The sequence below is a fragment of the Arvicola amphibius genome, chromosome 6, assembly GCF_903992535.2.
Source record: "Arvicola amphibius chromosome 6, mArvAmp1.2, whole genome shotgun sequence".
Lineage (NCBI taxonomy): Eukaryota > Metazoa > Chordata > Mammalia > Rodentia > Cricetidae > Arvicola > Arvicola amphibius.
The window spans coordinates 98466840-98493067 of NC_052052.2; the positions used below are offsets into that span (position 1 = coordinate 98466840).

The window sequence follows — 26228 nt, forward strand, 5'->3', positions numbered from 1 at the left end:
AATCAAACGGCACTCTATGGGAGCTAAGTTGACTCAGCTCTATAGACAGTATGCAAACCAGATTATACCATAAAGATTAAGTACTATTACTATGATAGCCTGGGTCTTGAATGTCTCACCAAAGCCAACGGTAATGAAGGCATGGCTGCCAACATAGGGACTCATTAGGAACGCAGGCGACTGAGGACACCACCCTTTGCAAAGATACTTGAGCCCCAAGCCCTCCTTTCTCTCTGCATCACAGCCGCCTCCAGTATGTCCTTCTGCTACAGTGCTTTACGGCAGCACAGGCCCCAGACAAGAGAGCGCTGTAACTCAGTCGCTATGGAGATTAGTCATGACTGGACTGAGAGTGAGAGACAAAGTGGATCTTTTTCTCTCGAGTTGATTATTATAGGCATTTTGTCACAGTGATGCCAGGAAACAAAGGATTCTAGGGAGCAAGGTGTGGCTGGGTTATTATCCAGGGCATCACAGATGTGCAGTTCCTGCCCCAGTGTTGGGCAGGGTCTAGTGGGGATTTGGTGTTGTCAGAGAACAGAAAAAAGCTAGAAAGAATGTCAGGCTTGATTGCACAGGACTCTAGGAGCCATGCCAAGTATAACTATGTATCTCCAATCAGCTGGGAAACTCTTGTTTAAACAGTAATTGAATGATTGTCCTGCCAGTGCAGGGCTGCCCTCTACCCATCTGTGGCTTCTCCCTCGTCCTTCCCTTCACATTTACCTGACTCTATTTAAAACCCACCTCTGCTCTTGTAGAGTGAGACCCAAGCTCCTTGGCATGAAATGACCGGTTTTTCCTGATTCTCTCAGGCCCAACACCTTTCTTTTACAGTACATATTTCCCTTATTTTAGTTGACATATTTATTTTCATCTTTCTTTGTTCTTTTTTTGGTATTTTCCCATATACATTTGTAAATATATGTACATAGAGAGATACATAGACACATATATGCACATATGCTTATATTTATTTTTGGCCCCTCTCGCTGGTCAATGAGCACCTTGAAGGCAGAGAGTGTTTTTATGCCTCTCTGTACACACGAGACCCAACACAAGCCAGGCATGCGATACAAAAGCAAAAAAGCTGCAGCGATCATGAGGACCACAGTGGGTGTAATGAAACGTCGTTTATCAGAAAAAGTACATTGTCCTAAACGTGTAACTCTTCTCTTCTGGAAATCGACGGTGTTAGATTACAGAATCCCTCTTTTTCATATTCTGCATGAATTGAAATTATGTTCATATAGGGGAGACAGTGCCATCTAATGGTCAGTTTATTTAACTTTTACTTTTGAAATTCACTATATCTACAACAAATAATGCCAGGGATGCACTGCTCTAAGATCTCTGATCTGATGTGGTTCTGTTGTGAGCTTAGATCTGGAACTACATAAACATGGAAATTCTTTATTAAAGGACAATCAAGATTACTGAAATATAAATAAAAAATAAAGCCTACTTTGTTTTTTATGAGGTGTTTGAGGAACATCCAGGTCATCACTATTCCCTTCAGTGTTTGTAAAAGGCTGTAAGAGGCATGCGTGGTTCTCAGTGCTGGAAACACTTCTGAGCAGATCTCCGTGCCTCTTCTTGGGGAACTCACATCCTTGCAGAGTGGGAGCCCAGGGAAAGCAGATAAGCAATAAGTAGGTTACAGTTTGGTTGCAGTAAAATACAAAGGGATGATACGGGAGGAGGGCCACACTGTGTGGGCGTGGCCTCTCTGAGGAGGCTCCATGGCTAGGAACCCCTCAAGACTTTATCACCGAGGGAGGAGACTGCGGAGACAGTTGCGGGAGGGATGTGAGACGAGGTGTAGCATCTTTGCTGGCCAGGGCTTGCAGAGAGTGGTAAAGAGTGAAGACTGCATTCTGTGCAAACGTAGCTTTACAGGAAGAACAAGAGCATAAATCTAGGTCACCAATACCTAGGCAGCCTGGTAGAGACCTGCGTGGGTGCTCTGTGCAGCTGATTTGTAAGCCATGTTCTGAAGGCACAGGGTGACGTGGCGTTGATGCCGATATAGTTAGAAGGCAGAAAGAAGCAGGTATGGTTGTGATGGGAATGGAGAAGTCTTGGGCAGGACTAAAGTTTAGTCTTGAGACTAAACTTATTGATTGAGATAGGGGAGATTCGGGGAGAACATTTTAGGGAAGGGTGTGCTGTGCCGTGAACATTGTTCTAGTTTGTCTGTTCGAAACAGAAGCCTCGAATTCACATCCTCATGGTATTGGGGGAGCTTTGAGATATAATTGGGTTTGATGAAGTCATGAGAGTGGGGTTCGTAAGATGGGGTGAATGACTCCATAAAAGAGGAAGCTATTGCAGATCTGGCATGCTCCTGCTGTCTCTTCATATGATGCTTTTAAGTCAGAAGGTAGGAAGGTCCTTATCAGAGGCAGTCCTGGAATTCTAAAGACTTCTCAACCTCCGGAAATGTTACCAATCAACTTATTTGCTTATAAATGCTCTCGTCTATGGTTCTCTGGTGTAATAAGATGAAGCAAACCAAGACAGGTGCTAGTGGGGGGAGAATCAGAGCATTTCCTAGGTATTGATGAGACATCATTTATGCCTTACACACTGTTAAAGTCAGGGAACCCAGTAGGTGATACAGGAGGCGAGACCTGAAGGAACCACAGGAAAGGCTCGGCAGATACAGGGAAGAGTGATCCAGCAAAGGAAGCAGATGCTACAGCTGGGATGCCGGACTAAGCCTGGGATGTTCAAGGAGTCAGAGAAGCAGATAGCCAGAGAGGAGATCCATGAGATCTGAAGTGAGAGGAAAGCCCATTCCGTTAGGCCTTGGCAGCTTGTCATTGGTCATGGCCTTTGTATCAAGAGGGTAGGAAGTAGTTAGGCAGGTCCTGGTCTCACTTCGTTTTGGCAGCAACCTCTAGGTGACATCTTGAGAGTAGAGTTAAGAAGAGAAATAAGAGCTTACTTTATCCAGGAAGCCTCAGGAAGGGCCTCTAGTAACAATTTGGGCAGCAGATATATTAGTAATGGGTCTGATGAGTCCACAGCCATAGTACTTTAAATTATATATTACTTTTCCTAAGAGAAAAAAAGTCTTTTTGGCATCATACTGGATTTTTACTGAAAGTCATTATAGTAGTATCAATCCAAATCAAGGCCGTCTGGACGAGCACCAATATAAAGATGCTTAGTACTGACCTATAATAGCTGCAATGAGAAACACCAATTCCTCTATTAATAATGAACTATACACTGCTTTCTCTTCCAGATAGCAGATGGCAGGAGCATGGCATCAGATTTAGGTGGAAAATTGTGTGGTGACCAAATACCTGCCCCTTTTATCTCGTCTAGCAACTTCCTTACCGTTCAGTTTGTCTCTGACATAGCTCAGGACAGAGAAGGATTTAATGCAACATATACCTTTGTGGACAGTAAGTATTTTGACATATTGTGAAATGCATGTGTCCCTAGGCATTGCAAAGAATGCGTCCTTAATTCATCTAAATGAATGACAACTTTAGGGGATTATTGAACACGTGTGGACCACATTCCCTGCTCTCCTTTTCCTTTTCTTTAACAGAACCTCACTAAGCTGCCAGGCCAGTCTTGAACTTCATCCTCCTGCCTCAGGTTTGCAAGGAGCTGGGATCGCAGCCCTGCATCACCAGGACATACATTCAAATCCTTGAGGGAATAATAAAACTACTTCCTGTGGGCCGGGCTAGAGCAAGATTTTAAAGCTGTTATGGATAATCAGATATGATTAAATCATCTGCCTTTTTCTTTCTCCTCTCTTCAGTGCCTTGTGGGGGGACACATGTTGCAACTGTGACCCCACAAAACGCTTCGTCCCCTCACTTGTCGAACATCAGACGCCCACTTTCCTCCTGCACTTGGATCATCGAGGCTCCTCCATACCAGAACATCAAGATAACAGTGTGGGAATTAAAGCTGGCCTCACAAGACTGCTCACAGAGCTACTTAGAGCTTCAGGACTCACCACAGGTAAGACCCCAGCATGCTGGCCGTCACATCTGCAAACGCTGGAAGTAATGACGCCGTGCCCAAATAAAGTCCCTGTTGCTTCTCAAACTGTATTTTTTTTTCAGCAGGAGACAAAACCCTACTTTCTATCATACTAAGAAACTTAAATGTAGTCCTGTAGGAAAGAGGCTCTGCAAATGTCCCACGTCTAAGATGCATCGGCTATCTTGCTGAAAATATACATTCCTAGGGCCCCCTTTAAACACCAATTCGTTGGCATAACACACATTAATCAGTGTTTGATGAGGCTATCTTGGGTTCTGCCACCAATCCCAGAGCTCCGTGGGCTACATCTAGAGCATCATATCCATGGCTAGCAGGATTGGTGTAGGGTGAACTGGAGGGATCTATAGAAAATGTAGGAAAACCAGCTAAGTGGCCATATGACTAGGTAGGGCTACACTTATGGCAATAGGAGAGAATAGAAAAGGGGAAATAGAAGCTGTCTGGGCTCGGAGAGAGAAATATCTGAGTCTTAACTTCACACAGGAAAGATGACAGGGCAGCTGGTGTGTGAAAGACCCAGAGATCTGAGCATGATCATCTCCTTGGTAGTGGGTGAACACGGAGAGTAATGAGGTGGCCAGAGGAAAAAAAATCTACACTCAGGGCTCATAGACTGAACCCAAATCCTTGGATGGTATCTGTAGTCGTGAGCGGTGAGCAGTTAACCTGTTTTTAGAAACTAACAGTTTAGTTTAGAAGGCCACATTCAAATGCTCAAGGCCTGGCAGTGACAGAGCTCTACCTGGCACCTTCTGAGGATCAGAGATGAGTGCCCTGTAGATCCGAGAGACTGAGGTTGATCTTAGGCTCCTGGGTTTTGGAGATAACAGGTTCGCGGCATTCTACTGACAGTGGCTGTCAGCACAGAACTCCTGTTCCCCAGTGGAAGGCTCACAAGAAGGACATAGAGCCAAGTGGACCAGACCCTTTGGGTTGTCGGAGGCCAGCTTTGGCAAGTATACCGCTTACCAGGTTAGGGGCTTAGAAAAATAAGTAAAGAGAATGAAGCCTCAAATGAAAATAATAAAACAGAAACATATGATAGTACTGAGAGGGAGCTCCAGTGAATACTGAAATCGCCCACATTTAATTTCCCATATACTTTTATACCCCAATACAGTGGGGGACGGGGAGGCAAAAGACTGCTTTAACCTGAAACAAAGCTAGAACAGTTACTTGTTTCAATACTAGAGACGTCAAGCCATTAATTCTTGAGAAAAGCATTCTGTTGTTTAGACAATGAATTCAGCCTAGACCAAGTATCCTGAAGGCAGCCCCTCCCCGGGTCAAACTTCCTAATTCAAAGAAGAAGCAGAAGTATGATTGAATTTCCTGACCTTTGGTCAAGGAGGAGAAGATAGACCCCTTAATGTCCAAAACACCAAGTAACCACACCCCAGGTCAGGGTGCTTAGCCATACTTGTTGTTAACAACTTTGAGCAAGCTGAAGCTCTCTGACCTTCAGACAAGGTCTCACATTTTGGGGCCTCTACATTGGGTCAAAGTTCTTTCAGTTTCTCATCAGTTTATTAAGCTGGAACTTGAGGAATCAGGGAAGATTCCCCTTCAGGGCACAAAAAAATAGCACGTAAAGAATGAGGAAACTGAGGTACACAAGAGCAGGTGTACTGGCCTCAGGTAATACAAGTGAGGATGTTTGATGCACTGTCTATAAAAATACTCAAAGCCTCTAAAGGCTCAGAAAAAACCCAGGACATAGAAAATTACTATGAGCTAAGACACCACAGAGGGAAAGAAAATGCTATAATGAAGAACACACTGTGTATTTTCAATAATGAGAAACACGTACTTCTTGTCACTGAATGATCTGCTTAAACTGAATGAATAAAGGAGACTGCAGTGGACAAATAGGGAATAAAGACAATAGCAACAACAAAAATGATAGATGAGCTGGGAGAAAACTAGCATTCTCAAGTTACCCCAGAGTAGAAAGGGAGGCTGATTGGAAGATAGCAAAAGGCTTATTTGGTGGATGTGGGAACACTGGAGAAGGTGTAGGGTGAATAGCTGGCTCTGGAGTAGACAACCATAGAGAGTAGAAATGAGCATCACCCATGCAAAGTTCAAAGTGAGGATGTTTAATGAACTATGTATAAAAATATTCAGTGCCTCTAAGTGCTTAGACCAAGCCTAAGACATAGAAAATTACTATGAGCTAAGCCATCACAGAGGAGAGATTCTATAATGAAAAACCCAGAAGAACCTTCCCCGCCACCCCATACCACTTTCACCCAGTGAACCATGGGGAGAGCCTTCATGGCTGCTGGAGACATAAGATTCACGTAGGACTACAGAGTTGAAAGTCTTGGGATATAAACACTGGAGGGTTAGCGATGCAGTTAAAGTTTAGAGGTTACAGCAGACAAACTTAGGAGGAGGTCAATGCAGAAGACAGTGGGCTTAGGGTAGGTGCAGGAGCACAGACCGCCTAATGGGAGTCTGGAAACAGGGCTGGAGCATGTGCCTTTAGACAGAGTCCAAGAACTGCATGTATTTCAGCATGTGTATAATGCGGCATAACCTGCCGGCTGCTACCTTTGAGGTACCTGCTTACATGTGTAGAAATTATTAGCCATTTACCATGTGCATTTGAGAGGGAACAACATCTCCAGAGTGCTGCCGAAGAGAACAGGGACATTATTATAGATACCGAGCACCCAGGATGACAGGGAAGGGGAAACTCATAGGAATACAGCCAGCTCTGGCTAATCGAACTGAACTCTAGACTGTGGGAGAAGCTGAGTAAGAGTCCTGTAGGGAGCTCACACAACCTGGCTCTGCTCTGAACAAAACACACACTTTAGTTGTGATACGACTCGAGGGGGAGCAGCTTTGTTTTCTGTAGAGAAGTGTCTGCTCGTAGTTTTAGCAGAAACTCTACTCCTAATTTCCCCTTCCTCTAGGAAGGTGGGACACTGCTAACGCTGAGTGTTGCAGCACACTTGAGGCACGAGCTGTTTTCCAGGGCTGGATACTCAAGTCACATGTTAACTACAGTTTAGTATCCAGTGTAGCTGCTGTCTCCTGAAACCGTATCTCAGGCCATGTGGCTTCTATTTCATTTCAGGGTAAGGGGCCAGTGACTCTGTACTGCGGCACGAATTTCACAGCCTTGCCGGTGTTTTATTCCTCAACAAGGACCGCAACTGTCATTTTCAAATCTGATGTTTTAAACATGAACTCTCGGGTGCATTTCACCTATCAGATTGCAGGTGAGCCTAAAATGTCTTGTTTACGGGGAAAGGCAACTTCGACGGCAGGGATTGTCGGAACTCCTGTGAACACATCTGGTTTTGCTAAGGTAGACACACACCCATCAGAAGTAAGATTCAACTGAGACTCGGACCTAATTTAGTCAGTTGAAAACTAAGTTTTTCAAGGTATCTCCCATAGCATGCCCTTTGCTTTTATGAAGTTCACAGTTCAGTTTAGTGATTCTTGGTGTGGCCACAAAGGTGGGAATCATTATATATTATGAAATTGTTTTGTAAATACCATGATTAATGAAGAAGTTACTTGAGTTTGGTGACTGAGAAGTATTTGCAGAGAATATTTCCTGTAAGGACTGTTTTGAACTTGATTAAAACTAAAGCAGCATTTACTTCTGGTTTTTATTTTACCAAACAAAAAAAATGGTAAAAAAGAAAAATATGAGTTGTAGCAGAACTAACAATCCACCAAAGGAAATTCTAATGCAGATAGTGTCTGGGACGTTGAGCCTTTGGGTCTAGAAAAGATCTAAATGTCAGCCACTGACTCTCCCACCATGTGAGTAAGAGTTCAAAATGCTGGAGTGTTTCTCAAAAGGAACTTGCGTTTTATACTTTTCACATGGGGGCATCCACATTAGCAAGGCCTGGCACTGCAGCTGTGTGCATGCATTCTCAGCATCCTGGCCCTGCAGCTGTGTAATTTTCAGCATCTCTCAGGTCCCAGCATCTCTCAGGTCTCAGTTTTCTCAAACATCATCCAAGAGGCTGGAGCAGCTTCTGAACTGTTCTCAGATTCAGTAGACTCTAAACACTGAATTGTTAAGATTAAAGAACACTAAATATGTGGGTGTGCACATTAATTATAAATATTGGTTTTGTTTGTTTATCGCAGATTGCAACAGAGAATACAACCAAGCATTTGGCAATCTGAAGAATCCTGGATGGCCTCAAGAGTATGATAATAACTTGGACTGCACCATTATTCTCAGAGCCCCACAGAACAATACCATTTCCCTCTTTATCTACTGGTTTGAGCTAGAATATTCAAATCAATGCAGGCATGATTTCTTGGAGGTAATATATATTTGAATGTAATTTAAATGAATGATGTAAAAAGATGATGGATAACTAAGAATTTTTCTATAGGGATGTTAATCCAGTATGTCTCTCTTCATTTTTTATGTTAATCATTATTTTTTCATTCTATAAATGTGTACTGAGAATATTCTAGTTTTACTAATGGAAGTACAGTACAGATGACAGCATCACAGTCAGTTGAAGAACCACTCAGGAAGGAACAGAGAAGAGTTTCTCAAGGAAGTTACACGAATTCCGAATGCCAAGGACAAGGGGCCGATAGCACCGACTAAGTGTGAAGGCTTTTACACACTGGTTCCCAGGGGCATCACGTGGTTGCCACGCATGTGTTCTGCCAACGCTAAATCTAAAACTTCCCAATTGACCTTGTGGCTATACAGGAAAGGCTCTGAAAGATGTCCACAGCCTCCACACCTGACTCAGAGATTTATTTATTTCTTTTGTTACTGCCTCTTTGTTCAGTTCCTTAGAAGCTTAATCACATTTTAACTGTGCACACAGTTGGGGTACTGCACAATATTGCAAACACATACGCATATTAATCATATCAGCATAGTTAAAATGTCTGTGTTTGACTAATTTTTATTCCAAATAAGCTCTCCAGAGCTGTCTGCTCTTCGTGGGATAAACAACTTTCAGGCTCATGCTGCCCCTTTTCTTCTGATGTTTCTTTTCCATCAGCTTCTTTTCTTCTGCTGCTTCTTAATGCTAACAGATTTCTGCCGTTTTAGTCATCAGCCCATCCCCAACTGTCTTGTTTCTGTACCTTTCTGCCTCACCCATCCCATGTGCAGTCCTCAACCGGGGGAGAATGGTGTCCCAGGAGATGGTCTTTGCACACGGGTTCAGCTCCCACAAGCTTCCTGATGTCTTATTATGTCAAAAAGATCCCCATATAGAGTTAAACTAAGTCTGTTGTTAATCAGTATCCTTAACAAATAGTGAATTCCCAGGGAAAGCTTCTGTCTTCCTCCTGGGTTACTTCCCATGGCAGGAGATGAGAAGGAGGGAAGAAATGAAGACACAGAAGCAATGCTGTTTGTGCTCGTCAGGGAGTCAGACTCCCACTGACGTGCTTACCAGTCCTCAAAAGCAAATGCTTCTATGAAGTATTAAACAGAAGCAGGAAGAGCATGATATAGAAAAGGGGTGGACTCCCCTGCTAATTCTAAGACATTCCCTACCTCAAGTTGCCTCTTATTGGTCCAACTTCGACTTTGTCATTTGTCCCCCGGATGCTGGGAAGTAAAGTCTTATCTTTTTTATTTGTTTGTTTTGGTTTCTTTTGTCCCCATGGAGGGTAAGGACTATGCCACCCAGACATCCTTCTCCACTCCAGAGAATGGATGAGGAGCTTCCTGTTGCATTAGCAGAGACAGGAAGCTACAGCATGGCCTGTTAAACATATCTGAGTCTGGGCTGCAAAGGGGACTACTATGTATAGGAAGCCTAGTGTTCCATTCAAGTTAACTATGGTGGGAAGTCTTTCATGCAGGCCATAATGTATTGCTAGCAGAGACTAGCAGAGAGGGCCCTGTTCCAGACCCTGCTGTGAACGAATGTGACTCCACCTTCCTAATTTCCCAGATATGCCTCTGCTCTGAGTTACCCCCATCCTTCTTAGAAACATGCACATCGTGATCTCTAAGCTCTATGTCTCCCCTCCTCAGCAGTGATTTACAAGAGGATCCCAAGGGAAAAAAACTCAAAGGCAAGAGTATAAGGGTGGCAGATCGGGTCGTCCAGCATTTTTAAATATGGCAGCTATCCCATGGACTTGAAGATAACCGACCAGTCTGTCCCGGCCAAAGCCATGTTTCCATTTTGTTTAAACATTTAGCAGAACTGTCTTAAAAAACAAACCAAACACTTACTGAACTTGTCTCACCATGGTAGGGATGAATTGAGCAGGAATAATATGGATGAGCTGACTAATGACTGCTTTGAACAGGTAAGAAGCGGCAGCAACAGCAGTTCGCCGCTGCTTGACAAATACTGTGGCCGGATGCAGCCGAACCCCATCTTCTCTCAGAGCAACGAGCTGTATCTGCGGTTTAAGACGGATGGCTCAGTCACATTCCCTGGATACGATATCGTCTGGACCTCCTCTCCGTCCGGTAAGCAAACCACTATGAGGGAAGCGTCTACAGGAAATAGGATGGCAGATTAAAAGGCCTTTATCGCATTAGATCACACCTGATGATTTTCTGTGAAACATTCTGATTTTTAAACTGTGAAAAACTGATTTTTTTCAACATCCTATAATTATTTATCATTCCAATGATATAAAAGAGTGCATTCTACATGCAGAAGGCCCAAGAATGTAAACACTGTAAACATTCCATATAAACTTTATCTTGTTCTTCTGGTTTAATCACCAAGGACCTCTCCGAAAATTCAGTGAATGAAATTACAAGAAGGTCGAGTCAGGAACACACCCGTGTGTGGACGAGCAGCCAGCTGTACACAGTGAGCAGCCTGCTGTGTGCACACAGACACTCCTGATGGTGTGCACAGCTGAACGGCCATGCCTGTCCTGGTTCCTGTCGTTTGGTGGCACTCCTGGGTCATGATTGCTTCTTCAGGGTGACAACTGTCTTCCTGGATGTTTGGTTGTCTATTTATCAACTAGCAGGAAATATAAGTCCTGTGAACACATTTAGTTGAGCAAGGAGAAATGCCTTTATGAACTGCCTGTAAGAGCCCCAAACCTACAAAATAGAAACCATAAAAGGAATCTTTTAAGTATACTCAGGGGAAGTGAGGGTCCCGTCCAATAACAACAGATAGCAAAAGTCTCCAAACCCAAAGGTGCCCAGTAATTAACTGTCCTGACTGGAGGTAAAGGAGGAAGAAATGAATGTACTGGCATTGGTGGCCTGTAATCGTGCACTTGGAAGGCTGAGGCAATGCAGTCATAATTCTATTTTTTTAAGATTTATTTATTTATTAAGTATACAGTGGTCTGCCTGCATGCATGCCTGCAGACCAGAAGAGGGCACCAGATCTCATTTCAGGTGGTTGTGAACCACCATGTGGTTGCTGGGAATTGAACTCAGGACCTTTGGAAGAGCAGGTAGTGCTCTTAATCACTGAGCCATCTCTCCAACCCAGCAGTCATAATTCTTGAGGCCAGCCTGACATACATAGTAAGAACTGATCTTGAAAACCTTAAAATTAAAAAAAAGGGGGGAAGCAAACAATAAAATAAATAAGCAGTAAACAAAATGTGAATTGAAGATCAAGTTGCCCAAGTTCCAGTTACTAGGCTCTTTCTTCTGGATCTCCTCAGCCTTGGTGTAGAAATGAGCAAATCAAACCCAGTAACACCAAGCCCCAAAGAGCTTTGACGTGAAGCCTGCCCTTCATGACTACAGTTCGCGCTCCGGGAAACATTTGCTAACTATTACCTTCGCACAGAAAGTTTGTTACTTGGGGAGAAATTTTGGCCCTGGGACTAATAGGCGCCCCGTTGCTATGATACACAGGAGTCCCACAGAAAGGAGACCCTGGTAAAGGCACCGCATCAGATTTAGAAGCTGATTAGATCTTAGAACTGTCAGCATGGGCCTTATAAAATCAGTTTTATTACAGCATCTAAGCTGTAATATCAGTCTGGGTATGCCACAGAAGTTGATTTGATTTTGGCTTCCCAGCCATGGTTACCTACTCTGCTTGTGGAAGCTGCTGCACCCTGAAAACATGCAGCCGAGACTTTCCTCTCTGGGAAACTATTGCGTTGCTTTCCAGTTTGTTCTCAGTCTGAGGTTAGCAAAGAGCCATCCTGGGAGAAGTCACCTAAGGTCACAGACCATTGAGAAAGGAATGGCTGGTGGGAATGGGCCTGGAGGGGATGTCCACCAAGAAGAGGGGTTCTGTCTTGGCTGGCTGCTTTTGCAGATTCCCTGTCCCCTTACAAAGATAAAAGCTCTCCCTTCCATGACCTGCACATGTGGAAAAGCAAGCTGGATGGTTTACACTTTGCTAAGTGGAACCTTTTCCACTCCTTCCTTGCAGGCTGTGGAGGAACTCTTTTTGATGACAATGGTCTATTAACCAGCCCTGGCTATCCTAACAACTACCCAAACAACACTCACTGTGACTGGACCATCATTGCTCCTTCTGGAAGACCTCTCTCCATCAGCTTTTCTGTTTTCAGTATCAACCCTCCAGGAGACTGTGCCCACAACTACCTCATTCTCTATAATGGGCCAGACGCCAGCTCACCACCCTTTGGAACATACTGTGGAACGGTGAGTAAAAGAAATGTTATTAGATTTTTACATGTGAGTTTTAAACATTGACAATCACAGCACAGGCACATGCAAAACCCAAAGTTACCGGTCAGTGTCTTCTATTTTTGGGAGCATGAGCGCTATCTGGTGGCAGATACATTGTATTACATGCACTGCTGAAACCTGTAGAATTATTTTATGTTTCTAATTATTCTTCTCTTTATTCACACGGGTCTTTGAAACAAGTTGGACAAGTATCATGTCACCGAAAATCTATAGAATTCAAAATACATAAATTTTTTAAAAGTTTGCTGTAAAATTTTATTTTTAGAAATATCGGTAAGTATATCAAAATTTGAAAAGCTTGAGAATGCTATTATTACTAGAACCTTTCTTTGAATATATACACATATCAGCACATTTTATATTGTCTAATCATCTACCAATCTGTCATTAATATCTTACTACACCGATGTAGATACATTTTTGGCATATCATTTTCTATGTAGCTGGGGCAGTCAAGATTACTTAACAAGGGCTCTCAACTTTTCACTACTACAGCTGACGCTCCAGGAAACATTTGGTTAACTACATCTTCACACAGAAAGCGGGTTACTTGGGGAGAAATTTTGATCTTGGGCCCAGTAGGCACCATGTCACTATTATACCCAGTATAAAATAAAAGAGCTATCTTTATTTTATGTTTGCACGGCTCCTGTGTGTCTACTTCAGTGCCTTCCAAGCGTTCAGCTCCATTTGGTCCCATAGTGCACAGCCTGTGCCGTGGGAAGAACAGTTATTCGGACTTTGTAGCTGACGGAGAACTGGGGCACGTAGACCAGTGTCACATTAAATCTAGGTATATAACTGGAGACGCCGGTGCTTTCAAAATATACTCCCTCCCGCGTATAATTATTTCTGTTCCTCTATTTTGTTAAATGAAAGGTATCACCAATTTATTTAACATTTCACGATGTTAACCCAAAATATAAAGCAAAAGAAAGAAGAAGAAGAGTAAAACAGAAGCATAAAGCGGCAGGTTACGTACGCTCCAGCGCAGCTAACAGGTTACGTACGCTCCTGCAGCAGCCAGCTTCTGTGCAAGGGTCTATCAGCAATATGCTTTATGCTCAGTAAAGACACGCACCATTGTCCACACTCAGTTCAGACATCTGGAAAACAAAGACCAATGGGAGCTTAGCATTATCTCCCCACCCATCACTTCTCAGCATCCTGTTCCTGGAAGCATCCTTTTGTATTAACTAATGCATTAATTATTGACAGGTTATGTCTAGAAATAGATGTTGGTTCACTGTTAGAATGTACAGACTATAAACTCCAAAAGGTTTCTATGAGGAATACGTTAAGTAGGCCGACATTTCTAAAATATGTTTTATTTAAACACTAACCGTTTCCCTCCCCTCAATTCTAGGACCCTATTACAGTCCCCTTCAGAGCGTCATCAAATCAAGTCTTCATAAGATTTCACGCGGAGTATACAACACGGCAGTCAAAGTTTGAGATATTGTGGGACAGCTGAATCAGGAGAGCTGTGTGTAATCCCAGGACTCTGGCTCTGCCACATCGTGGTTGGATGCCACCCTGTCCAGAACTCTGCCTTCCACATCCCCATTCCCGCCTGAGCCATCAAACATGAACTGAACTTCTGTGGCCTTTACCAGAGACAGTGTGGGACCAGTTTTGTACATTTGATGTTCTGAATACAGAGCGGCGCTTGGTTCAACTCAGCTGCGTGCAGCGTTCTTACTGGATGCGCCATTTAGCTGACATCTTGTAAGTTGTTTAAAAGGTGAAAATTACCCTGCGACAGATTGATGTACATTTTAAAAAAAAACAGTGATACAAAAATATGCATTGTTTTTGCTACAAAAGTCAAAGTCAAGGTAATAAACATTACTGAAAAAGATGTACAGTTCTGTTGTCTTCATTTTTAACCCGTTGCAGCTTGGGTTTTCATGGTGGCTTGGGGGTCGAAGAATTTTCTGTGACCTCGGAAACTGTTCTTCATCATGAGCTCTCCAGTTTCCGTTCCTAGCCATGCTGGGGCTTCCCTCTGGTCATCCCCAGGACTCTGTGCTGTCCTGGCTGTTGAATCTCTGTATACCTTCCACTCACTATTATTCAAGGCTCTGTGGTCCTAGAATTTCCCAGTTAACTTTTCTTAGGTCGTTTCTGTCAGGCATGCATCACAGTCATGCTTCTGTACACCAAGAATGCTTCTTTCTGCTTCACTTGTCTGTTGTAAGAAAGGATTTGTTTTGCTCACTGTTTTAGAGGGTTTCTTTTCATCGTACTGAAAGGGGCGTGGTGGAATGGGCAGTAGGAACATGTACAACACACCTATAAGATTCAGCCCTAGTGCTCCAGTTCCTACAGTCCAAGATTTTACAGCCTCCCCAGACAGCACCACCAGCTGGGGACCAAAGGTTCTGCAGTCTCCCCAGACAGCACCACCAGCTAGGGATCAAATGTTCTGCAGTCTCCCCAGACAGCACCACCAGCTGGGGACCAAAGGTTCTGCAGCCTCCCCAGACAGTGCTACCAGCTGGGGACCAAAGGTTCTGCAGTCTCCCCAGACAGCACCACCAGCTGGGGATCAAAGGTTCTGCAGTCTCCCCAGACAGCACCACCAGTTGGGGACCAAAGGTTCTGTAGTCTCCCCAGACAGCATCACCAGCTGAAGACCAAAGGTTCTGTAGTCTCCCCAGACAAGAGACCAGAGGTTCTGCAGGCTCCCCAGACAGTGCCACCAGCTGGGGATTAACACAGTGCCTCCAGCTGGGGAATAACAAACTATTCAAACCCACAAGCCTGTGGGAAGTATGTTCAATTCAAACCACAATACATTAAACTTTCAGGGAAAAAAAATCAGCCCTTACCTCCATCACATAGCTCTTTAACTTTGCATATACTCTCTTCTCACCACTGGAGCCATACCGCCCTCTATGTTATACTGTAGAGGTTGTACTTGAACAGCAAAAACATCTGTCATATTTCCAGCCTCACAGTTACACCTTCAACTCAACACAGGTCATCAGTTCTTATTGTGTGTGTGTTTTATTGGACAACTTCATATTTCCCTTCATGCCTAGTTTCAAGGTACTACCTACCGTAACACACAGAAATCAATGAATATTTGGTTGTAAAAGTGTGTTGTTTCTGTCTGTTTAAAAATTGTTATTAAAAGCAAATTCTCAAAGCAATAATGTTCTAAGCAGGACCGTGTTCTAGTTCTGAAGCAGAGTCTATATTTTTCTATTCAAGTTAAATGAAGAATATGGAGCACTTACTGTAGACAATTCTATTTATTATCAAGTATAAAAATACACAGATCTACAGAACAAAACTTGCATATGCCAGCTTGTCTCTGAGTAGTGGGCAACAACATTTCTAAACCACAGGTGTGTTGAAGTTGTGTATGTTGTCTTAGAGTGTGTGGCTCCTATAAATACCATCACCTCAGGTGCCATAGCTTTGCGGTACACTATGCAGGTTTGTCAAGAATGAGAACACTCCATAGCATGTTGTTGCCTCCTACTTATCCAGATGAGTAACTAAGGGAGGAGCTTACTACCTTTCTTTCTGCATGAAAACCCAGTGCTTTCTGGAATTTTCCATGTCCTCCAGCAAAGCATATGACTTCACAGAAGGAAACTTCTACAGGTTAACTCTGCAAAATGACGTCTTTAAGACCGGCACTGAATGAGAGAGTGCTGCTTCACCTAACTTTAACACATAAATACAGGAGAAATTGTTTCTGTACAGAACATACAGGTGCCTCAATGAAATATTATCAGCTTAAACAGCCCTGTTCCCATTAGCTATGTGTATATCTCCAGTTTATGGATAGTGTTGTATTGGAAATATGGTAAAGCAATGAATAACATCATTAAATCCAACGGGCCTTGTAAGGGAAAAACGCTTGTTTGTTCCTGGCTGCTAGGCCCCAAAATAACCATACAGAAATTGTATTAATTAGCCTATTAGCTCTATCTTCTTATTGGCTAGCTCTTACATCTTAATTTAACCCATTTCTATTAATCTGTGTATCTCCACATGGCTGTGGCTTACCAGCAAGATTCCATCTGGTGTCTGTCTCTGACAGGGCTACATGGCTTCTCCCTGACTCTGCCTACTCTTCTCTCTATATATCTTTTCCAGCCTGGCTATATTCTGTTAAGCCATTGGCTCAAAGCAGCTTCTTTATTCATTAACCAGTAAAAGCAATGCATGTACAGAAGGACCTCCCACACCAGGGCCTTGACAAGATGGAACAAGGGAATAACTGCAAGAAGACCAGAATTCAAAACTAATACATATATGACAATACATCATATAGATATCATGTCATTCATGTCTGTAATCTCTCACATTCTGTACCATTGCAAGGCATTTGGGAAGAAAGAGCAAGACCATGCATTTTCCCCTAGAAAGGGAGCAAAGTACAGCCAGGGTATTCGTCATGGAGATGAACCCCTTGGTAGCCCAGAGTTCATTTTCTTTTTGCTGTACACAGCTTATGCCTGCAGGGTGGCTATTGACTAACCATCCAAACCAAAACCAAACCCTTGGGCCTGGATTGCTACCTTGGGAATATTGAAGAGCTTTGCCTCCTTTTCAAAATCAACTTTTCAACTTTATAATTACTTGAAAATTCTGAATATGCTTTCTTTAATTCTACAGTCCCACTGCCTGGACATATTAGCATGCATCTTAGAGAAGCGTGGGTCCCTCTGAGTAGAAGTCACTATTCCAGATATCATTGCTCTGTTGACATCAGGGAGCTAAAGCTGGCACTCTCTGGGGCGAGAGCCATCTCATACCGGTTCTACTTATAATTCGTTCATTTATAAATGTTTATCCTGTGACTTGCACTAAACACACTGAGGAGAAAATGAAGACAGCCATAGATTTCTATCACAATGCAACCTTCCCAGTTCCATCTTTCCTGGGTTCTTATGTGACCCCTTCCCTCCTCAGTCCTCCCCTCCCCTCCCCCTCCTCTTCCTTTCCTCATCCTTTTGGAATTAGACTTTCTGGTCAACTTTCTTAAAATCACCAGCTCCCCAGGAATGACATGGAGACCTATTATTAATTATAAAGTTGGCCTTTAGCTTAGGCCTGTTCCATCTGGCTCTTGTAACTCAAATTGACCTGTTTCTAGTAATCTATGTTCTGCCATGTGGCTTTTTACCCCTCTCCCATTCTATGCATTCAACTTGTTCTGTCTCTCACAAGCCTACATTTATCTCCATTTTCTCTCTCTCCCCAAAAGTCCCTCTTTTGTTACATCCTGCCTAGCTACTGGCCATTCAGCTCTTTATTGAACCAATCAGAAGGCACCTTTCATACCATGTGACCAAATCCCCTGCCACATCCCTTTCCCTCTCATTTTCCCCCCTCATCTTTTCTGCTTTTCCTTCACATCTCTCTTTTCCTTATCTCTTTTCACATTATTTTTCAACAGTCTTTAAATGTAGCTAAGGTTGGTCTCAACTTGCCCTGTAGCATCAAACTAAAACCTTCCTGTCCTCACTTCCCAAGTGTTGGGTTACAGGTATGTGCTACCATGCTCAGCTTCAATTTTCTTTTCTAGTGAGACTGACTAAAACTCCTCAGAACATAGCAAGAGACTTTCCCCAACCCCTTCTCATTTCCAGAGTGCTTCATTCTAAAGTTTTATTGCCTCCAATCAAAACCCAGGCACCAAATAGTTGATATTTCTGCTGGCATTGTAGTGCTTAGGACACACACACACACACACACACACACACACACACACACACACACACCTTTCTTCCACATCCTAAACTCACAGAGTCAAAATGTAAGTGCATGGGCATGAGGTAAGTGTCAGGGAGCCTTATTTGGATTTAGTGGAAAGTTGGACTCTGCATGACTCTGAAGGAACCTGAAGGAAATACAAATGTAATTCAAAAAACAAAATGCAGAGAAAAAAAGTGTCTGCTTTCACAGAACTGAGAAAATCCTAAGGTCATAGCAAACCACTGACTTCAGGGACAAATGGAAACGTACAGCATCCTATCTGAGATGGGGCAGGGCAGCTCCAGCATCACTTCCTGTTCTTGCCTACTTGTGGTCCAGCAATAAGCAGCTTAATACAGGATTGGAAGCAGCTTTCTAATTCAATCCTCTGGGCTCTGGAATCTACCCTATTCTCTCCTAGTCTGGGGCCAAGGGTGGTACTGGAAAAAACCAGTCTTCCACTGCCCTCTGATTCCCCTTCCCCACTAACTAACTTGAGCTTGTTTTTAATAGTCAAGATGAGTGCACTGTCCCTGGCCAGAGAGTCTACGTTTGGCTTTTAGGATCTGGCTGGAATACCTTTCTCAGAGGCCCGTAGGCTCTCATAGGGTCCTATTCTGGTAGTTTTGTTTGTTTGTTTGTTTGTTTTTTTTTGTCAACCTTATATAAGCTAGTGTTATCAGGGAAGAGGAACCTCAGTTGAGAAAATGATGCCAGCAGATTCCCTGTAGGTAAGTCTTTGAGGACATTTTCCTGATTGATGTAGGGGGTCCAGCTCACTGTGAGTGGTGCACCTCTGGGCAGGTGAGCTGGGATAAGGGTAAGAAAGAAGGCTAAGCAAGCCATAGGGAGATGCAAGCCAGTAAGCAGCATCCCTCCACGGCCTCTGCTTCAGTTCCTACCTTGAAGTCCTTGTTCGCTGAAGTGTGACCTGAGAATTGCACGATGAAATAAACCCTTTCTTCCCAAAGCTGCTTTTGGTCATGGTGATTATCGCAGCAAAGGAAACGCTGAAAGAGAGGCTCAGTGGAACCCGCTGAGACTTGAGGCATTCTTGGGACAAACGCTCTGATGGAAATATAGGCCATGACTGTCTGAAATCAGAAAATGCCACAGATGTAGGTTTTACTACTCACAATTTCCTATTTCATTTTAAACTCCGGTGAAAAAGAATTTCTTCAGAAGTCTGCCACATAGTTCCAGGGAGAGTCTTAGTGCACCTGTGTGACATATACTACACCGGAACATCAGGAACCATCGCTCCAGCTTTACAGATGAGAAAACCGAGCTGTAGAAAACAAATCCGGACTCACAGTGCCAGAGCTGTGATTCCAACCCCGGTAACCATAGGGAAAAGAGGCTCAGATCTAGCCCAAAGGATATGATAATTGATCTACAGACATAGACCCATTGGAAAGTTTTCGAGGATTTATTTATTTATTTATGTGTGTGTGTGTGTGTGCTGCGTGCGTGCTGGTAACTTTGGAGACCAGGAGACATCTGATCCCTATTACTAAAGCTACAGGCTGCAGTAAGCTGCCCAACATAAGTACTGGTACCTGAATTGTAGTCCTCTGCAAGAGAAGCAAGGGTTCTTAACCACGGAACCATTTCTCTTACTCCACCATTGGAAAATCTGATGGTATTAAATGGAATGAAGAAATCATGTACTACTGTACAAAATCCTAGCACTTGAGAGACAGAAGGGCTGTCACGAGTTCAAGGCCAGTCTTGGCTACCCAGTGAGTTTAAGGCCTGCATGGAGTCACATCCCAAAGTAAGTACAGGGTTCAGAGAACTTCCTTGCTGGTGAGCACACCAATAGGTCCAGAGAGTGGGATTTCCTCTTGTAGCCTATTTTTCAGACTCTTCAAACCTTGCCCTATATTTTTCCTCGTTAGGCTGCTCACCTGCACTTCTGTTTTACATTTTAATGACATAATTGTATTAGTTACTCTCACATCGCCATGACAAAACACCTGTCAGAAATAGCGGGAGAATTTCTTTTGGCTCTCAGTGCCAGAGCTCCTCAGACGATGGTAGGGAAGACTCAGGTGGAGCTGGCTCCTCATTTCTGGTGGAACTCTGATGTGGTTGAGGTTTGTTTATTGTTAGCATCTAAACCTTAGGGAGATTCCAGTTGCTTAAAACCAAGGTCAGAGGCAGGTACAGACACCCGTGAGCCTCCTGTTGAAGGCACGTTTTTTGGCGGAATTCTTATCTTCAGAAGCATGATCATAATCCAGACCTCATGCTTTCACCAGGTTTGTGACAGCCACAGATGAAGAGGAGTTCAGGGTAATACCCTCCCTGCTCTTCCTCCCCACCCCCATCCCACTTGGGAGGGGAGCCGCAATGAAAGAGGCAGTACAAAGAGAATAACTGACTTCTGGATTTCCCGGGACTCAATCCCCAACCCCTCAAAACAAGCTACTCTCCATTCTTTATACATACCCCTTTTCAGCATTCCGCCCTAAACTTCCCTGCTTCCGCCCACAGAGCTTATTCCTTCAGCCGACCTACTGAGCAAGTGCGAAATCTAGACTGCACGCACCTCGCTGGGACCAATCCAAGTTTCAAACCGGAGGAAAATGGGCGTCTCTCAGCGTGGGGCGGAGTCGTTCAGCCTAAAATCGTGTATGATTGGCCAGCCTCGGGGTCCACATTCTTCTGTGGGCAGAGCCTCGCCCGGAGCCGCGTCTGGGAAACTGTTCTCCTAATTTGGGAAGTGTCAGGCCGGGAGGGGCGTGGGGTTGGCCGGATTTGGTGTGCGCCTGCGCCGATTGCCGGGACAGGGTGTGTTCCTCCTCTCAGAACCTGGTTTTGGTTGATCGAGTGCATCGCTCACCACCCGAGTTTCCCCTGCAGGCTCCCACGCACACCCGCCAGCTGTTGCCTCTGTGGTGAGTGCGCGGGGTCCGGGCCCTCCCACTCAGGACTCCGCGGTGATGCCCATGCTCCCCAAGACAGCCCTGGAGACCCTGGCCTCTGCCCTTCCCTCCTCCTCCCGCCCCCACTCTCCACACTCTTGCCATCGCCCACGTGCTTTGTTGTCGTTTGCTGCAGAACATGTCTAAGTCACTGAAGAAGCTGGTGGAGGAGAGCAGGGAGAAGAACCAGCCGGAAGTGGACATGAGTGACAGGGGCATCTCCAGTATGCTGGATGTCAACGGCCTGTGTAAGTTCTCGGGTGGTTGCTAAGTTTGCTAAGAAACTGCGCTCCTGGGAGGCAACTTTCTGAAGGCTCCCATCCCACCTCTGCTTGTAAACGTCACTTGTCGGAAGCCTGGCTCAGAAAGTTTGCAACCACAGTTTGTTTTGCTCGGACTGATAAACCAGATGAGAACCGCTCAGGAGGTGTGCTGCAATTCCTTATCAGCTGTAGAGGTGGCTTCATGACTTCGAAGTTGATGTTCCATGCAGTGTCCCTGATAGCCACTTATATTTTTAATTTGGAAGTCACTTGACAATATATGGATCATGAGCCAGAGGCACTCAAAAGTTACACTATTAGTAAGACTTTTTATGCAGGGAGTATTTTCAACTCTTCCCCTTCATTGTTTATTTCGGGGCCATTCTCCCATTTGCGTTCAGGCTTGCTCACTCCTGTGCTCCAAGCTCACCGCCACCTTGCCTCCCGTTGATCGTCCCGGTTAACCAGGGTGTTGCTTTCAGCCTAAAATTTGTATGACACCTATTTTATTGTATTAACTCATCTGTAAAGCTCAGTTCAAGTGGGAATGGCCATGCATTCCATTGCCTGTGCCCCTCTGGCAGGAGGTAGTGCCTCTCCACATCGGAATAGTTGTCACCATGTATGAATGTTGAACCAGTATTGCCAGAATTTTTTTAAAAAAATAATTCCCAAATCCAAGTTTTTGTAGTTTTTAAGTGTTGGGAACTAATCGTGCCGTTTGAGAACGCTTTCTACATGAGACACAACACTTCTGCAGGTTGTGTGTGACTTCGTTTAGACCAGTGGTTCTCAACCTTTGGGTCCATATTAGATACCCTGCGTATCAGATATTTACATTACTAATCATTATTGTAGCAAAGTGGCAGTTATGATGTAACAAAGAAATAATTTTATGGTTAGGGGCTACCCAAAAAATGAGGATCTATATTAAAGGGTCGCAGCTTTAGGAAGGTTAGGAACCACTGATTTACAGGTTAACAGTTGACAGTGGCGCCCACATTACTCAGTGGGACACACAAGGTCAGACTCTGACCATAAGTGGATCCCTTTCACGAATCCAGCAACCAGAAGATATTGAATAAACTGCTTGAACCTGAGCAGTCTGCTCTCCCTGCCTGGAGAGTCTGCTGGTTCCACATCCCACCGTTTCCACCTGTAGCCTGTTAACTTGATTGCCAAGAGTCAGCTCAGACATCACAGACTATGAAAAGCCTTCTCCTTCTTCCTCCGGTGAAATTGGCCTTCCTTCAAGGAATAGATTACATAGACTTTAATTGATTTATTTCTTTTTTTCATCCAATAACCTCTCGTCCTCATTCGATACCAGGAGAACCAAAGATGTGCAGTATTCATGCTTGTGTTTTTGAGAATAGTGTCTGGACCACAGGAGGTGCTCTAAAATGCTTGAGGAATGAAGCAGAGAATGGTGGGTGAAGTTTATGAGTTCCTGAGAGCCAGAGCAGATGTCACAACAGAATTAACTAGAGGAGCTGTCCAGAGAGCTTAGAGATGGTGGGGCGCTTCCTAGGCATGAAGAGAGTAAAATCGCATTTACTGTGAGTTTATCACCTGCACTTGGGCCACAGGGGGCCGGATGTTGACACATCCAGGTGGAAGGAGACGTGCACACATCTTGTGTTTGGTGGGCATTATGCAGAATCCAGCTTTGACCTAGGTTTTAGCATCTTAGCATCTCGACCATGTCTTGACTTGCTCGATACATGTTGGTCTCTTGCAGGAAGAATGGGTTTGTGGTTCTTTTTGGTACTGAGTTGGCTGTTGACAATATAGTTGCATTCCCATTGCTTTGGCCCAATTCTGGTAATCATGAATTTTATTTGGGTGCCAAATAAAATTAGGAGAGGCTAAGCAGAAAACAGGGAATCTGGTACATCTGAGCCCTGCACACTCCCCAGTTCTCTGCCTGTGGCATCCTTCCCCATGGACTGAAGTGTGAGTCAGAATTGGGCAGAGCCATTTTATATTGTTTTGGAAGATGAGAATCCATGTAATATTAACAAAAGGGAAGAGTGGCTTAGCTATTTCAATCCAGCTCCATTATCTCTTTGAAGCCTTGGCTCTTATTGTAGAAGAAAAGATAGCCACTTGCTTCCTGAAAACAACAACAAAAATGCTTCTGGCTTAGCACTTGGGGGTAATAAGCAAGGTCATTCTGTAATTGCTCAAACCAGAAGCCGAGGGAGAACACTGGGACTTCCTGGAAAGCTCAGTGGATATTTGGAAAATGTCACCCCCTCTGGTGGTGGTGGCTTCAGGAAGGGCTGCATATATTGACTCTCTGCCATCAGGACAACCTGGAAGATTCTAGAATGTTCACTGGAAGCCTGTTCCTAAACTGGCTCTATCTATCAGCCATTCTCTGGATAGGAGCTCAGTGGTCAAGCATTTGTGTAGAGAGTGTGAGTTCTGGGTTCATCCTCATCACCACAGGAACACATTAAAAGTGGCAATCAGTTAGCATACAATGTGTGTGGTATGGCAGGGTTACTCTGAGCTTCCTGTAGGAATGCCCATACTTTTTTGCTTGTTAGTATCCTGATTAAACACAGGAAACAAACTAACTTGGACGTAGGGAATGATAGTTTTGTATCCTAAGCTTTCCTTTTTATTGCCTTTACTTTCATTTTTTTAAAAAAATAATTTAATGATTCAGCTTTGAAGATAAGAAAGGAGGATTTGTATTACCTTGAAGCATTTGAAATGTCAGTTTTTCTGTTTGGGGGGGGGGGGTCGAGATGTATGAATGAGCACAGCAAAGTGTTTCCTCAGATGTGGTGAGTTACCTTGTTTCATTTCTGAGACAGGCTCTCCTGTAGGCCAGAATGGTCTGGAACTTACCTCATTTTGTAGGTGAGGAGGACCCTCCTGGGTCCCTCTCCCATGTGCTGGGATGGCAGGTGTGTGCCCCTACACCTGATTTATACTGTTTTTGAGAAATGAAGAGAGGGCTTCCTGGTGCTGGGTGGGCCCTGTGCTAACCTCCTTACATCTCCAGCAAGTAGGTTACTTTTTGCAAGACCCTTTGCGCTTATATCAAACTCTTCTAATGGGGAGCATTTCCAAGCAGGAGACCAGTGCAGAGACTGGGGACGTTCAAATCCTACCCTGGGACATTCTTAGGAGCCAGGATTTGAGGTGGGTTAGAGTGGTTTCAGATTCTTTATCTTCCAAACTTCAAGATCCTCCTTGTTGTTTGGAAATTCAGCTCTGCCCCTTCCCCATCCCTCACCCCCTCCAGGCTTCACAGGACTGCCTTAGTTTTAAATCCAGGAATGCATTTTGAATGCTGATGTCAGCAGAGAGGCAGTGCAGTGAGCCCAGATCCCCTATCATGATTAGCTTGACTTCAGTGCAGCATCCCTGTCTGGCCGGCATTGCTGTTTTGTGTACTCCCTTTGAGAACATAGCTCATCTGCTGCCTTTGTGACTTGGGTTGCTATTCTTTTGAACTTTGTTTTATTTCATCTTTTAAAATTCTTTTCTACCTGACATCTTCTCCTTAAGTTTCCAAGTGTGATCCTGCCCAAAGCCAAACAAATCAAAGCAAGTTGTTTATTTTCTCCATTGAAATCTTTCACTAGAACACCCATCTTCTCCTGCTTGATAAGATTGCATTTAAGCCTTCCCATATGAACTTCCAAGAAGCCAAGGATCCCAACAGTGGTCACAGGGACTTTGTAGGAGTTTTATTTTTTTCTCCTCTCATTTCTTCTATTTAAATCTTTTGTGTCTTTTTAAATATCTTCAAGTTTCTTTTGCAAGCGCATGAAGCATTTTCAGCCTTCTCTTGTTTGACAAGTTAGATTAAAATATTTTCCAGATATAGCTCTAAAATGTAAGCTGGGGCAGGGGGTGTCTGGCTCTCAACCTGTGGGTCATGGCCCTTAGGGAGTCAAATGATCCTCCAGATATTTACATTACGATTCATAACAGTAGCAAAATTACAGTTTTGAAGTAGCAATGAGAATAATTTTATGGTTGGGCTCACCACAACTTGAGGAACTGAATTAAAGGGTTGCAGCGTTAGGAAGGTTGAGAGCCCCTGGTCTAAAGCGACACGCAAAATGAACAGCCAGGACCACCACAGCCTGCGCTAGGCTGTCAGTCTCAGCCATCTTCCGGGCAAGTATCAGTGAGGCTGGCAAAATGGGTATATTTTAGTTATTGTCTATTGAAATCTTTCAGTTTTGAAGTGGGTGGACAGGCCCAGCTTTGTGTCTGGAAAGTGCAGGGATGCCCATATCCCTTCTGTCTCCTGATGAGCCCTCCCTTCCTCTGTCAAAGCTGTGCAGAGAATAGATGACTTCTCTGACTTTGACTCCATTCCCATGTCCCCTCCTCCAGGAGGCTTCCATTGGCCCCCTCTTCCTCTAGGAGGCTTCTACCAGCCCCCTCCACCTCCAGGAGGTTTCCATCAGCCCCCTCCAGCTTGCTGAAGAGTCTCCTCTGTGCTCCTCTGTTTAGTGTAATACTAGGGGAAAGTTTATGAAGTGCAGAATGTTACAGCTTTTTGGTAACATTTTTGTTTGGAAAGCTTTTTTTTTTTGTATAGTATGTTCTGATTGTGCTTTTCCCTTTTTAATCCCTCCCCACCCTTCCCGTTCACCAAATTCCACACCCTTT

At 44.1% G+C, this 26228-nt stretch overlaps 2 protein-coding genes across 2 annotated transcripts in view; both read left to right on the plus strand.

Annotated features, from left to right (window-relative positions):
* Positions 1 to 14141, plus strand: part of Cubn (cubilin) — a 203715-nt gene extending 189574 nt beyond the window's left edge. The window contains 7 exon segments of the mRNA XM_038333897.1: positions 3254 to 3416; positions 3785 to 3990; positions 7124 to 7268; positions 8161 to 8342; positions 10318 to 10483; positions 12384 to 12619; positions 14034 to 14141. Of these exon segments, the coding sequence (XP_038189825.1) occupies positions 3254 to 3416; positions 3785 to 3990; positions 7124 to 7268; positions 8161 to 8342; positions 10318 to 10483; positions 12384 to 12619; positions 14034 to 14141 (1206 nt within the window).
* A 6946-nt stretch (positions 14142 to 21087) lies between these two features.
* Positions 21088 to 26228, plus strand: part of Rsu1 (Ras suppressor protein 1) — a 178426-nt gene continuing 173285 nt past the window's right edge. The window contains exons 1-2 of the mRNA XM_038333585.2: positions 21088 to 21291; positions 21455 to 21566. Coding sequence (XP_038189513.1) covers positions 21458 to 21566 — 109 coding nt within the window. The 5' untranslated portion in view covers positions 21088 to 21291; positions 21455 to 21457. The remainder of the gene's footprint in view (positions 21292 to 21454; positions 21567 to 26228) is intronic.